At 41.3% G+C, this 16157-nt stretch overlaps 1 protein-coding gene across 5 annotated transcripts in view; it reads right to left on the reverse strand.

The window, feature by feature from the left end:
- ATM (ATM serine/threonine kinase) overlaps positions 1-16157 on the reverse strand; it is a 124830-nt gene that overhangs the window by 25847 nt on the left and 82826 nt on the right. For 4 of the 5 annotated variants that reach the window (XM_075592353.1, XM_075592354.1, XM_075592355.1 and 1 more), the window contains exons 31-43: positions 15423-15587; positions 14682-14814; positions 14233-14328; positions 13486-13657; positions 11899-12040; positions 10375-10551; positions 7650-7827; positions 6381-6468; positions 5790-5948; positions 4586-4694; positions 3765-3853; positions 3584-3686; positions 721-869 (exon numbers count right to left, since the gene is read on the reverse strand). In XM_075592353.1, the coding sequence (XP_075448468.1) occupies positions 721-869; positions 3584-3686; positions 3765-3853; positions 4586-4694; positions 5790-5948; positions 6381-6468; positions 7650-7827; positions 10375-10551; positions 11899-12040; positions 13486-13657; positions 14233-14328; positions 14682-14814; positions 15423-15587 (1760 nt within the window). Of the gene's footprint in view, positions 1-720; positions 870-3583; positions 3687-3764; positions 3854-4585; positions 4695-5789; positions 5949-6380; positions 6469-7649; positions 7828-10374; positions 10552-11898; positions 12041-13485; positions 13658-14232; positions 14329-14681; positions 14815-15422; positions 15588-16157 lie in introns of those variants that run through there. The other variant, XR_012800016.1, reaches the window with a different exon arrangement.

Raw genomic sequence — 16157 nt, forward strand, 5'->3', positions numbered from 1 at the left:
TAACGCACCCAACAAAACCACTATAGGATCCAACTGGAGACTAAAACCAGTCATTTCCTTTGTGATTTCTAAAACTTGTATCCAAAAGGTTTGTATTTTAGAGCAAGACCGCCATATATGAAAAAAATGAACCTTCCATGGAACAGTTACGCCAACATCTGTCTGAGGCTATAGGATGTATTTGTTTTAATCTGGAAGGTACCAAATTATATATATATATATATATATATATATATATATATATATATATATATATATAAAAAAGTATTGTCATATGATATATTTTAATATTTATTAATTAAAATGTATCACTTTTATAAATTCATTTAAATTAAAGTATACTGTGTGCATACTAAGTCATATTTTTGGATGAGTTTTGAATCTGTAAAGGTTCTTTAAAACCCTAAAATAACCCCCTTCCCCAAACATTTAACTAATGCTAAGAAAACAAATGGGGAATTCACAAATTTCCGATAAGGGTATTAGGGCTCGATAAGCGTCAATACCATTGGCTTGAATGCCAGTTAACGGCAATCGTGCTCCAATAACACTACTCAAAAATGTGTGAATTTCTCCTAATATGCATAACATCCCATCTGACGCTTTCTCTGCGTGAAGGGTCTGCAGCAAATGTGTGACCTCTCCAGCAATGAAAGCGATAGATACCGTATCATGTCACCATTTCACAATTGGATCTACTGCATAAAAGGACTGCTGTACTTGATGGATGGGCTGTGGTCCCACTGCATATTCCTCCAGGCGGCCTGGAAGCGAATTTCCTGCAGCTCAGCGGACCATTCGGCATTTTCATGTTCAAGTCCTCGTAAGTACGTGGAGAGCATGTGAGACAAGCCGAAATTCTGCAAAGCCTGTATAAGCAGAGTTAGGGGTCAGGAGACCATAGAATTCTGGAAGGTCTCTCCCTGTGAATAGCCACTTATTTGTACCAATGTTCTCATGGATATCTCTTGCACCTGAATTCTGGGTTGGCATTGTTTAATAATGAGCATGGTAATCGTTAATAGATTTAGATGTACAACAAAATTGAAGACTTTACATTTTTTGTGAAGTGCTGCCTGGTTGGCGCACACACACACACACACACACACACACACACCCCCCCCCCCCCCCAGAGCACGAGTATCTTACAATAAGTGGCTTGTATTGTGGTCTTTAACAAGTTACTTATTTCAAGATACTCAGTGTGCTGTGTCCCTTATCCTAGTTCCTGCAAAAACACGCAAACACACACACACACACACACACACACACACACACACACACACACACACACACACACACACACACACACACACACACACACACACACACACACACACACACACACACACACACACACACACACACACCAAATGAAAGGCAATGCTGGAAAGAGTGTCTGCAGAGGAGCCCATAAAATGTAAATATAATCACCGGCATAAAAATCAGGCTAAACAAGCAGCAAAACAGTTGTTTTAATAATAATAATAATAATAATAATAGTAGCATGTTTTTGTATAGCGCTGCTAGTTATACGTAGCGCTTTACAGAGACATTTTGCAGGTGAGTGTATCTTTGGTGAATGTATCTTTTAAACGAAGACTAGACAGAGATACAAAATGTCTTATTTTTACAAGGAGATCCAATTCCCATTCCCATTTTAAACATCGAGACGACTCTCTGGGCTGTGTTTAGTCACTCTTTTGGCAGCCTTTCAATAGAGGGTTGCATATGGTACTGCAAGCCTTGGTTGCTTTGGAAGTGTATGTAGTTCCTGTCATCACGTGTATTCTATTTCGAGCTGGTGGTCAACCTCCTCACAATACAATGTATTCTCTCGATTGCTACACTTTCTCAACACCTATTCTCTCCTAGACCCTCTACAATCTGGCTTCCGCACTGCTCACTCTACTGAAACAGCCCTCACTAAAATAACTGACGACCTCCACGCTGCCAAAGACAGAGGTCATTACACTCTGCTCATATTACTCGACCTCTCTGCAGCATTCGACACCGTGGACCACCCTCTTCTCCTTCACATTCCCCATACTCTTGGTATTTGGGTCAAAGCTTTATCCTGGATCTCCTCTTACCTCTCCCATCGTACCTTCAGTGTCTCTTTTGCTAACATCTCCTCCTCCTCTATTGATCTCTCTGTGGGGGTACCCCAGGGCTCTGTCCTGGGACCCCTTCTCTTTTCTCTCTACACACTCTCTCTAGGTGACCTAATCACATCTTTTGGGTTTAAATATCACCTCTATGCTGACGACACACAAATTTACCTCTCAACCCCTGACCTTACACCTGCTATACAGACCAAAGTTTCTGAATGCCTCTCTGGAATATCATCCTGGATGGCCATCCGCCGACTGAAACTTAACATGGCAAAAACAGAGCTCCTTATACTTCCTCCCAAACCTGGCCCTACTACCTCCTTCCACATTACTATTGGAAATACGATCATTCACCCAGTAGCCCACGCACGCTGCCTAGGGGTTACACTTGATTCCTCACTCTCATTGTCCTCTCATATTCAAAACGTTTCTAAAACTTGTCGCTTTTTCCTCCGCAATATCACAAAGATACGCCCTTTCCTCTGTTACTCAACTGCTAAAACTCTGACTCAGGCTCTCATTCTCTCACGTCTCGATTACTGCAACCTCCTGCTGTCCGGCCTTCCGACCTCTCACCTGTCTCCCCTACAATCTATCCTAAACGCTGCTGCCAGAATTACTCTACTCTTTCCTAAATCTGTCTCCGCATCTCCCCTCCTGAAATCCCTCTCCTGGCTTCCGATTAAATCGCGTATCTCACACTCAATTCTCCTGCTCACTTTTAAAGCTTTACATTCTTCAGCCCCTCCTTAAATCTCAGCCCTAATTTCTCGCTATGCACCATCCCGACTCTTGCGTTCTTCTCAAGGATGTTTTCTTTCTACCCCCTTTGTATCTAAAGCTCTCTCCCGCCTTAAACCTTTCTCACTTTCTGCCCCTCACCTCTGGAATGCCCTTCCCCTCAATACCCGACTAGCCCCCTCGCTATCCACCTTTAAGACTCACCTTAAGACACATCTGCTTAAAGAAGCATTTGAGTAGCACTGGATAATCATGGACACATGACACATAAAGCTTGGCCCCCTGCAGACGCACTTACTAGTATTCCCTCCTACTGTCTCTGTACGTTCTCCCTACCTACCAATTAGATTGTAAGCTCCACGGAGCAGGGACTTTTTCCTTAATGTTACCTTTACAGTATGTCTGAAGCACTTATTCCCATGATCTGTTATTTATATTATTTGTTATGTATATGATATGTATTACTACTGTGAAGCGCTATGTACATTTATGGTGCTATATAAATAAAGACATACAATACAATACACAGATGTAGCAGACATCATTACGCCCGTGTACTTAACACAAGGGATACGATAGCGGTACTGAAAACAATGGTAAAGCGTGTTCTCTCCCTGGCACACACGTCATTAAACACTATTTGTGTCATTCCGCATTACAGGGATTACAACGTCTCTTACATGATTGAGTTTGGTGTACAGTTATCAGACTGGGAATGGAAGAGTTACCTGCATGATCCCAGCCTGACGAGTGGATGGAGGAAGGTTCATTTCCAGGTCGTAGGTAACCAAAGCTTTTCCCCACATGGCCTCATGCTCATACGTCCGTATTCTATCACAGAGAAGAAAATGTTAACATCTGCCTTGCACGTATCCCACTCTCAAATATTCATCCTAATTAATATCATACCTGGCCAGGGGATGAAGCATTTTCCCCCCACCACAGCCATAGAAGCTATCAGGCTCTCCAATACTTCTGTAGATTTCCATCAGAAGATCCTAACACACAAATGTAACTTAGCACAGGATTAAAAAGATGCATTGTGTTTTAATTCCAGGTACATTTCAGGGGAGTATTCTACTGAGAAACTGATTTGTGCTTTTATGACCAAGTCAGATGCAACAATAGGTCGTTACTTCTGTGGCAAAACTTTTTTTTATTCTGTGTATCTAATTATTTTACGTCTTTTTAAGTAGCAGGTTTATTCATGCACCTGTGGAAGACTGGTCCATTATCGACCTTTCTCCCTCCAGTATAGAAGGAAATGAGAATACTCACAGGTAGTGTTAGGACCTGCAAAGTGGTCATGCCGTGACGTGGCTGCACGATTAGAACGCTTTGGCCAAAGAGTTTTACTATATTACTCACACTTATAACACAGTTAAGTATCTAACTATATATTTTTTTGTCACATTGGATATAGCATTGTGAATTTTTGTTTGTTTCTAATTATTTTACATGATTTTCTTTTTAAGTAAAAAATCAAAACTATATTGTTTTGTAAATGACAATATAAGGTGACAACCTATGGCATTTTTAAGACAATTGAAATAATTTATTCCTAAAGGATTGTATAACGTTGGTTACACCACCTGAGGGAAGAGAACTATAGAACGATAGTTTTCTTTTAGATAAAGTTTTTTGGATGGTTGAACAAATTCATGTTGCTGTACTGTCCCCACATACATTGAGGGATCCTCAAATCCAACTTCAGTTCCTGCATCTTTTACCTGTAAGCTTATCCCTGTCTCTTCTTTACTTTTCTCACTCAGACTGATAATATTCAGAGTTTGGCTCCCTTCTTCAAACTTCAGACACTTCCGTGAAGTGGAGGCTGACCTGTTTACGACAGACACAAGAATAAGATACTGGTTGAGAGCAATTATATATTAATCTCTACAAGCCAGTTGGCGATGGTCTAGCAAACGGATGTGGAGTGCAGCATTAATAATTAACAAAGAACGAGACGCACATTTTTAAATTGGAAACTTGCCTGTTGTACAGATGTGGACATCCTATGTAGGGTCTTATTTTATAGAAGAGGCCGTTCAAGCTGTTATCAGCCTAAAATCCCCATGGACACCTGGCTCTATAGAATTACCCCGAGTTGCTTCAGAGCAGGCACATTCATTGCAATGTGCACTAATTTGATATCATTTATAACCGCCATCAATCCCACAGGTAGGACAAAACAATGAAGGGTCTACATATCGTACTGTCAAAAAACAGTGGCCTGAAACACAGCAATTGTTATTCCTTCCGCCTGCATGCGTCTCAAATGTAAGAAATATGATAATCAAGTTTATCTGCACTGATGCAAATACATCAGAGCTACAGACTTACCATATATCTGGAAGATTTGATGCCGAAAAAGTTATTATCCTTGTACACTGTATATTACTAAACTACAGTGCATAGTGCAAGATATATTTAACCCCACTAATTGATCCCAAATGAGACAGCAGATGAAGGCTCTGTAAGAGTGATGGTCCGTTTAACTGCTGAACTCTCTGACACAGACTCCATTGTATACTGATGTGGAAATTCTATCTATAAACGCCTTTAAATTCTAAAGCCCAAAAAACGCTATTCTGCAGAGTACACAACACATACTTTTTTTTCCTTCTTTTTAATGTTACAGGAAACCAGCAGCAATGTAAAATGTCTTTGTCACAAAGATCAATCCTAAAAAAAATAATAATACAAAACCCCTTAAATCCGTAAAAAAATAATAAGGAAAGGCAGACAGTAGGTGAATATCAGAGGACAACCGCTTGCATGATTAAAGAGTTGAAACATGTACGGTCGATGGCTGTACGATTGCATATTTTTGCTGTTCCTCCACATACATCCCTGCTCATGAACAACCTGCTAGCAGACCGGATGTAAATCTCACAGTCCATATAGGAACATCAAGCCCATGGAAGCAGTTACCTTCTGCGCTGTTCTGCTTCAAGCTTGATCTTGTCAGCGTAGACCTCGGCATACAGTAAAGCGGTGAAGTGGGCAGCGCAGGACTGGACCGCCGCGGCCACTTCAAGGTAGTTCAGATCCAGCCAGAAATTGTTGTCAAAAGCTGTTCCTGGGACTGGTCTGATTGAGACAAGAAATAAGTCAGTCATTCATCAATAACAATATTACTTTCCTACTGCATATTAATGAAAGAGTGCGAGGAAGCACAATACATAGTGATAAAAGTGCAGTAGACAGATTCCGGTTTATGTATATAATAAATCAGACAGCATTTGGATATCTACACAGCAGAGTAAATGCGTACACTTCAGTATTAGGTGATACCTTTTTTTTTAATTCGCAACTGGACTAACACGGCTATTTCTACTTAATTCGTGATATCTACAGAGAAACACAGCATGTTAGTTTAATTTGTTTGTGACTGGGAATCCAGTTCCGCAGTTTAGCAGCTCACATAGGTGTCCAAGATTATCTTACTGAGAACACTAACCCTTCTGAAACACAAACGGTGAGAAATGCAGCTGTGAAGGTGAAGCTAGAAACACACAGCACCTGCTTTGTTTCCTCAAGTAACCGACGACACTGAGCATTGTCCGTTTGGAAGCTATTTCCAGAGTCACACGCACCGACCCTTCAGACTCTAAATTTAAAAGGGAAGAAGTCATTAAATAAGCAAATCTCCCCAGAAACCTATACCAGATAAGAACCCATATAATTATAGTATCTTGCCCCCCAAACATGTTCTTCTCTTAAAAATAAAACAAATGTAGTATCTGCAAGTCTAATTTCTAGCGTCTGAGGGTACCATGGTAACCTGGCCCTGCGGCGAGTCCATTTAACCTCTTGGACGGTTAATATTTGAAGAGCTTCTGAATGGAGCATCAGATTCAAAAACAGAGTTGGTAAAGGCAGGAAGTGTGTACAACAGGCGCAAGTCATTGTGGATAGGGGATTGTTGCTTCGAGGGCTTAAGAATGGCTTTCACACCTAAGTGTAGCCAGGGGAAGATTGGAGACCGAGATCGGCCTCGGCAATATTTGTCTTACCGACCCACCTCCCACGTCATGTGGCGTCGCACTTTCACGGCGACGCATCACCATGTGACGTCACATAGTCATGACAACGCTTAACCATGTGACATCCCATTGTCATGACAACGCTTAACCATGTGACCAACGCTTAACCCATGACAACGCGACGCTGCAGGAGATGCCGCTCCGGAAAGAGACACTTGCCCACCACTCTCCCCGGCAATCAGTTTAATTGTTGTGGGGAAGAGCGCGGGACCTATGTAACCACCATCAAGCTGGTGCTGCCATCAAGCCCCCCAAGCTGGAACCGGCTCATGGACCCACCGACTCAGTGGGCATTTGCCCTGTTTCCCGGCAGCCTAATCCGCCCCTGTGTGTAGCAATAAGAAGATAATGTAGGCACACTATTGTACCAAAAAATACAAATTCAAAATAATGTTGCCATGTTGATACAATAAAATGTATTGTGCTTCGAGTATATTGACTTGAATTTCTTCTTGTCACTGTGTGTAGTGAGTACAGACAGAAGTAGAGAAGGGTATAGACAATAGACTATACTTGTCTGCAAAGCAGTTACCAGTGTGTTATTTAATTCAGCATAATCTATTTATTAGCAGAGAAATTCAAACTAATGAATACTTCATTTAAAAAACGACCCTAAAATCCACCGCTAGTAATTGGTTTCCCAATTTATTTTTCTTTACCACTGCATATTGCAGGATCCTCCAGCAATAACGTGTTTAGCAAACATCTTATGATCTGATTATCCTTGCACCTTAACAGACCGTACCTGAATCTGAACTTGCTGGAGTGGCAGAACTACTCGAAGTTGATCCAGAGCGACAGCACGCTATGAAGAACCCCTGCACATGCTTCGACAAAAGTGTCCTCCATGTACCACTGGAGTCTTTAAGTAGGATGTTATGCACAAGATAAGGCAGCACAGTCTGACAAAAGTCCGCTTTCACCTAAAAACATCATACACAAGAAGGTTATGGTGGATGAATACAAAGACTCTCCGCCATACAACCCATTAGGGAATTTGCAAGTCATACCCAAAACCTGCGTTATTCACCCCACTGTGATGTCATACAGTGGTTTAAGTGTGGAAAAGGATTCTGGGTAATTACACAAATGAGCACACCAAGTGTGCCACATTTTAGTTTCCCATCTATCTTTTACCTCTAACCATTTCCTGAAGCTTTAGGCAGCTTGTCTAGCAAAGTCTGGGATATGAAAGTACAGAATCACAAAACCCACTCAAATACTGTACAACTATGTTGTCCTAAAACACAGAAAATACAATTTGTTTTAGAAAAATAGCAAATGCTTTTCAATGACTGTCCCAGCGCTTGTCATGTGAAAATAAATATAATATCATTCCCCTAGGGCAGATCTTTCCAAACTGTGTGTCGCGACACGTTAGTGTGTCGGCTGCAGTGTGTAGGTGTGTAGGTGTGTCACGCGAAAAGTCTGAGTGGTGTGCAAACTGGGGCCCTGGGAGGGCGCAGGATTATTTAGGGGGTTTCGGGCGGTCAGGGCTGCCAACAGGGGGTTTGTCGGGCCGTTTGCCATCCCCTCGACAAAACTGGTCACCACAGGGTGACAGGTGCGCGCTGGGGAAAAATAAATAAATAAAAATCCCCCCACCTGATTGGTAGATGCGCAGCCAATCTCTATCCGAGCTGCACAGTGAGGAGGCGCCTTTTCCTGCATGGAGCGAGTGATGCAAGTACAGCTCCATGCCTCCCTTAGCTCCGATTTGTCCCACCCCGGTCCGATTTGCGCCCCCCCCCCATGCCTGATTTGGCCCCCCCATGCCTGATTTGCAACCCGCCCCCACCCCCCGGTCCAATTTTTCCCTCCCATCTCCGATTTCGCCCCCCTGCTCCGATTTCTCCCCCCCCTGCTCCGATTTCGCCCCCCATGTGTCCGATCCCCGTTTGTGTGTGCGTGTCTGTGAGAGTGTAAAAGTGTGTGTATGTGAGAGAGTGTGTAAGTGTGTGTGTGATAGAGAGTGTAAGAGTGTGTGTGTGTGTTTGAGAGTGTGTGTAAGAGTGTGAGTGTGAGAGAGTGTGTGTGTGTGTGTATGTGTGTAAGTGTAAGATTGTGTGAGTGTGTGAATGAATAGACACCAATCCACAGTCATTCATAGTCACCCACCCATGCACACCTGTGTCTGCCACCCACCCTCTCCGTCACCCTCTTTCTCTCTGTCACCCCCCCTCTCTCTGTCACCCTTTCTCTCTGTCACCCTCTGTGTCTCTCTCTCTCTCACCCTCTCTGTCTCTCTCTCTCACCCTCTCCCTCCCTCCACCCTCTCCTATCCTTGCGTTTCAAAAATGCATCCAAACATAGGTAAAAAAGCGTTAAACATTCTTCTGCAGTTTTCTACTACATACATTTGTGAAGTATCCTTTTCTACGATGACAAATTTAAAGACACTGAAACGTGGAAGCTTAAAAATGCTTGATGACGAAATGTGAGTGTCTTTATCTAATATTCCACCAAATGTTCAAAAGCTGTGTTCATCCCATCAACCTCATACATCTCATTAAAATGGTAAGTAGTTATTGATGTTATTCAAATGTTTTTAATTCTTGCACATATTTACATATTGTTACTCATAAATGACAACAATCTTGGAAATGTATGTTATTATCTCACAAATCATATATTTTTTTAAATATAAATGAAAGCTTTTCATGAGATATGTCGTGTCCCCATACATATCGTTATTACAATTTATGTATGTGTTCGTATCTCTTATCAGGGGTTAGTTTAACCTCCGGTTTGCTAGTAAAACTGAATTACTGTGTCGCGAAATGATGCACGTCTAAAAAGTGTGTCACCAACATGAAAAGTTTGGAAAGCTCTGCCCTAGGGGGTAATTATGTGCTGCAAATGCTATGAAGCATAAAAGATACAAGCTCAACATGTCCCGTATTTCAACAACAAATAAATTAACTGCGTAAATAACATTTAAATGAAGAGTAAGGAATGAGGGAGTATTTTCTGCCTCGGTGGCAAAAGCATCCATCCATATTTAGCCCCAAATATTCAGCACAGAATCCAATCATGTGCACTGATCTGGATCCTCAGCAGGTCAGGAAACCGTGCAGGTAAATAATATACATACATTGTTTGCTGTGCGTGGGGTTTTGAACATATATAGATCACTTGTTCCGTGGCATAATATGACACAGAGTACGGAGGATGAAATCATGGTAACTGCTTCATAATTATCACTATTTTGCTTGAGATATTGCTATTTTGTGTTCCACAAACATATTCAAAGAGCATAGCTCAAGTAATCAAAGATGGTCAATAGCTTATTTCAGATATCACTCCTGCATCACAACAAGATACTGTATTTGTGCAGCTTTTCTATCTGTTCACTAACCAGCTGGCATTTACAGTACATTTAGGAGATCTGCAATGATTTGCTGGCTTCTACAGCACAGAGGAGGTTTAAAAATTCAACTCTATGATTAATCCACGCAAACATAACTCACCTCACACATTGGTTTTAGTAACCGAAGGACCTCGCTCTTCACCCCACCACTGTCCAGCAGCATGCAAGTCAAGTTCTTTATCCAGCTCTCGTGGCTGCCATTCTGTGGGATCCAAACACTGGGATCGTCCAGACTTTCCAATGGATTGTCTCGTTCAACATCTTCCACTTCAAGAAACTAATAAATACAAAACCCAATCTAAATGCACATTCCTGAATTAGCAGTGTGCAGTCCCCAGGGAACTGGCAATCAGTAGGATGAAGGGCTACCTGCCGTCGTACCTTTCTCTAATAGCGGACATGCAGACTGAGATAGCCCTCATCTACTACGTGGCAGCTAGATGTAGGCAGCTGAAAGCTATTGCTAATAAATACAGCCATTTATATATTAAAGCAGCACTCAATGGTAAAGAGTATAGAAAATAATCAGCCACCCTTTTAACCACGGGATCTTAAATAAGCGGAGTTTCTCCCTTCAGCCTTAAATATACAGGAACTTTAGAGAAGCAGCTACACCAAGATAATAAAATCACAGAACAAGTTAGCAAGGTCCTTTGTATTCTGTATTTATGATTGTAGTCGTACAATTGTATGTAATGTAGTGGTGCATCAGGATTCACACCATCTTTTCAATACATAGCAGTCATGTTTGCACATACATGCGCTCGAGTTCTGTCCCTGAATGACGATTGATTCAGAATGATGGAGGGATGACAGGTATCAATGCTACTTTAAAGTCAGTGACTGCATTGGCAGGACTCGACCAAATCCTGGTACTGTAAAATAAATGTGGTGATCCGGTAGTGTTTCTCAAAGATCTCATCTGGTATCTGATCCGGTATGCATTCATCTGTGTACAAACACACTGGGGATTCTTGAAACTATTTGGGTCCCCGAACAGAGTTTTCAGAAATCACTGTATAAGGCCCATGAGGTATGTTGACATATGACCTCTTCAAGACCCGTATAGCCATTTAAGGAAAAGAAAGTTGCATATGCAGCTGCCAATTCCGTGTCTGTTTCAATACAGGAGGCAGAGTTATGACCCCACAGTAGTGGGCAGCAATGCAGGGGAGAACATCAAATGTATATATCCTGGCCAACTGTAATACCCACAGAATAATGCAGAGTAGGACCAACACGTGGCTGTGAGCTCTAAGAGCCTGCTAGTGACCAATTCCCTCGTTGCTACATATGATAGCATTTAACAACTTAAACGCAGAGAAGTTTAAAATGTATTTGCGCTTTTTCCTTATTTTGTGCCTGAGTAAACAGATCCCCCGAAGATGACATAACATCTACTTCAATAAATAAACACATTTTCTTAAAAAATTGGTGGGTTATTTAAAGAGGGTCACCTTCAGTTTTTCTTGAATCCTATTCTATTTAAGCTAAGACCTGGTCTGGTGCAGTAAAGGTGGAAGGTTTCGACCATCTGCTGCACGTACAGTCCCGTGCTTCTGCGCTTCTCCGCACGCCACATACTGTACAAAGTCCCTCAGTACCACATGACAAGCAGACCCACCTTTTTCCTAGAAACCCGGAAAGGCTGCAGATAAGTGAGCATGGGGTCTCCTTTGTCTTTGTACGCCTCCCAAAATTTGGTACCAGTTTTCGTGGCCAAAATATTTTTTAGGCAAGTAGCAGCTGCCGATCGCACCTGGATGCTGAAGTAGGAGAAGTAACCATAAAAAACAAACAATCAATATGCAGTCTATAAAAACAGCTTTTCCCAGCTGTTTTTTTGAAGGGCCCCTTAGCTCCTCAGATTGCAATTTTATTTATTCATCTTTCTTTTGAATACATTTATTTTTAATGCCCTCTGTTTTTTTTGAGGGGAAGAATGATAGGAAACGAAGCCCTTAGCTGCGACATTTAAAGCCTCTCTCTACACTATGAAACTCTGCAGGTTTTGTTTGCAATTACTTAATCATTTTAAAATGTTGTCCATAATGCAGAAAGAGCAAATATTGTACTATTACACAGATTTCTAAATGATAAAATAACTAATATTGCAAGTGTAATGAAAAGCTATAATAATCCTAAAGAAAAACAGATTTTGTGCAAACTGTGATACATTTTAATGGGCCAACATCATACACCTTTATAGATCCAGTTGCACACAAGTGTTTGAACCACAACAAACAAAACAATCAAATTGGCCCATAAAAAGGCATCATCACATCTGTAACACACACACACACACACACACACACACACACACACACACACACACACACACACACACACACACCTGTTGATGGTTGATGTACTTGTAAGGAATCCCCATGTTAGACCTATCACACAGGTACACATTTCATGCACATAACCTGGATTGTAATCCGTCAACGCACGTCATTTATTTCACAAACCCTTGTTCCAGATTATAACATTCATCAAGTTTAAGTCGGTCCCTACATAGAAGCTAAACATTTTATGATGTTACCTTTAGAGTGCTAATATGAGGTACGCCATAGGCCCGCGATTGTTTTTTTAGGAGCAGAACGGGTTGACTGCTCCAATGCAGCGGCCAACCCAACTGAAAAGCAAGTAAAGCCTCCACCACTTCCGAGCAGAGCAGAGCAAAGCAAGTAAAGCCTCCACCACTTCCGTTTCAGGCATTAGGGCACTGGTCGCATGAGCAGGAAGTGCCGGTCACATGAGAAGGAAGTGCCGGCCGCCCAGTGGCAAGCTGGTGCTGCCAGACCCACAGCACTAAAAAGGCTAACTACACAAATAGTGGAGTTTCTGGAGCATGTGCCCAGCACGGTAAATCCCCAGGTCACATTCATGTTAGGGGTACTAATTAAAAAATAAAAAAATCTATATTTATTAAATACTGGAGCTCTGTTTCAGAAAGAAGTAAGCAATATGTATGTTGTAAAAATAGATAGGGAGAGAGAGAGAGGTTTTCTAAACTGAATCACCTTTTTTTTTATCATCAATAAAGTGGAACAATAAATGTGTAACTAAAAAAAAAAAGTAGTACTCCTCCATACCCCATAGTACCGTCACATGGTGGCCACTGTGTATATGTTGTCTATGTAAGAAGAAGCTCATAAAACGTTTGACACAACAAAGCCAAAAATATATAACTGCTAACAATACGTACCAGTGATCAGTCAGGGCATTGTTTATTAGAGTCAGAATGACAAACACCCACTGAAGCTCTTTGTCTTCGGAAAGATCCATTGCTTTGGAATATAAAGTGTCTTTCCTGTGCTGGAGCGCTATGGTGGAAAAGTCTATTGGTCCCAGTTCTCCAAGGCAGCTCCCAACCGCTTCTGCAATTAGAAAGATGGGTAATGTGTGACATGACTGCTATGTTTTTAATATGTTTGCTATTATTTCTTTGAGATCAATATCCCTAGCGAATTGTAAATAGAATACTATTGATTTCATTTATTGACTCAAAGCAGAACAATGTACTACCACAAGATGGGGAAGCATCAGGATTGGTTGGATGATAATAATAATATTGAAAATAAACAGATGATATAATGAACCATATTTAAACAGAGAATGAACAATAGATAAATATTATTAATTTTAAATGCTACGAATACATCTAGGTAAACTAAACAGGCAACTATACCCATACATTTGTATTGTATGTCTTTATTTGTATAGCGCCATTAATGTACATAGCGCTTCACAGTAGTAATACATGTGGTAATCATATAAATAACACATAATAAATAAATATAAATAACAGATCATGGGAATAAGTGCGTCAGACAAACGTAACATTTAGGAAGAGGAGTCCCTGCTCCAAGGAGCTTACAACCTAATTGGTATGTAGGAGGAACGTACAGACAGAGTAGGAGGGCATTTTGGTAAGTACATTTGGTTGACTTACCTAAAACTTCTTTCCCATTAGCGTGGTAACCTGCGGTCTTGCAGAGCTGTAACAGGCTCACTACGAGCTTGGCAATAACACTATCCTGGGGGTTCCCTGAGCAAGGAAATACAAAACATTACGTGTGAAAGGAGCGCTTTGCTGCAGACTGTTGACATTGAGACAACGCTGTGGAAGATTATTGCAAACTTTTCTTGATCTTCATGCAACAATATTATAGCCGCAACCGATTGTAACATGGCTGCGTCGGCCCTACTTAAGTTCAGTATTATGGTACACAAGGCTCTCCTTGTACTCACAGTTGTGACATCCTTGCGCATCCCAAAACTGCTCAGCATATGATAAGTAAGAAAGCACAGTACATAAAGCTGTGTTGGTTAAGCCCAAAAGCAAAGAAGTCCTTATCCTGCCTGGACATACATTTGATGTGACGATCTTGAAATCCATACCTTGGAAATCTCTCACAAGTTCTTTCATCTGATCCTTGTGCCGCTCCAACTGTTTTCTTAAATCATTTAATCCTTCTAGTCTGGTTAAAGGGAGCGTCTCACAAACGCTCACGGACAGAAAATGGTTAACTTCCTGTAAGAAAGAACAGAAACACCCGGAAATGTAAAGCAATGACTTCATGTTCTGAATAAGATACGCCAACTAGAAAACATAGTCCACAACAAGCTATAAAAAGGCCAGGAATACGCTCCAAATTCTACCATCATAAAGCACTCTAGTGTAAAGCTGTAAAAGTCTGAACAGAATATGGATTAGGAACAACAATGAAATTTTATGGACATATTCCATTGACTTCTACAAAACCGTGTATGCTGCTAGTGGGCGAAATTTACCCCCTTAGTAAGCATGATAAAAATACATTTAAAGGATGGTGTGAAACAAACAGAACATACTGTAATTATTATTGTTACTGAAATAGTAAAAAAAATAGTAACAAACAAAATGCATTCCAACAATTTTTTTGTTCATTTTGCCGTCTATCTACCACAAAAATCTAATGCGACAATAAATACAGCCGGTCTCTGATCACCCACTTCCTTCATTCTAACGTTTTACATGTTCTGGGACAACCGCCGTAAATGTGAAGAGCCTGCAATGCTTTAGTGGTCCCTCCAGCACTGCCGCTTAATCTCCATTACACCTGCTTGTAAGCACATGTCCAGATAAACGAGAGCTCCTACCTCTAGAAGTGAGAAGGGCCCTCTGCTGTACTTGATTTTCTGCTGGGTTTCTCGCAGGTCCTTAAAGATAGGATGGTCAGGGAAAGGGTCTAAAAGTTTAATAGTGTGGTACAGATGTTCGTTGTCCTTGTTTTTGATCACCAAAAATGTTAACAACTCACACACCTGAATAGTGAAAGAAAAAAATTATATTTAGCCCACTAATTAATCAATTTACACAGGGCCCTGGCAAACCAGATACTTGTTACAGAATGGAATATACATATAGAAGTCAGAAGAACTTACTTACAGCAACTCTGACTAACAAACAATGTCACATATCAACCAATACATGGGGCCACTCATTTTTTTTTCAATATTGGAAGGTCCCACAATGGCAATTTATTCATTTGACGTTCCAATATTTATGCCAATACTTCTGATCTTTTAATAAAGGTGAAACATGAAAAAAGCACCCTTCTGCACAATGCATTTAAATATTCATTTAAAATACTATATTTATAAAACAATATATATATATATATACTAGCTGATATACCCGGCGTTGCCCGTGATGTAATGTTGCGGCTTCCCCATCCTCCCTCTCAACTCCCTTCCCCCCCTCTTCACAGCTGTTCAGAGCCGCGCTGCCCTCCCCCCACTGTTCACAGCTCCGATTCCCCCCCCATTCAATGCTTTGTTTCCCCCCTCCCCCCCCCCATTCACAGCTCTCCCCCCCCCCCCCCTGTTCACAGC

The sequence above is a fragment of the Ascaphus truei genome, chromosome 3 (genome assembly GCF_040206685.1).
Source record: "Ascaphus truei isolate aAscTru1 chromosome 3, aAscTru1.hap1, whole genome shotgun sequence".
In the NCBI taxonomy this organism is placed as follows: Eukaryota; Metazoa; Chordata; class Amphibia; order Anura; family Ascaphidae; genus Ascaphus; species Ascaphus truei.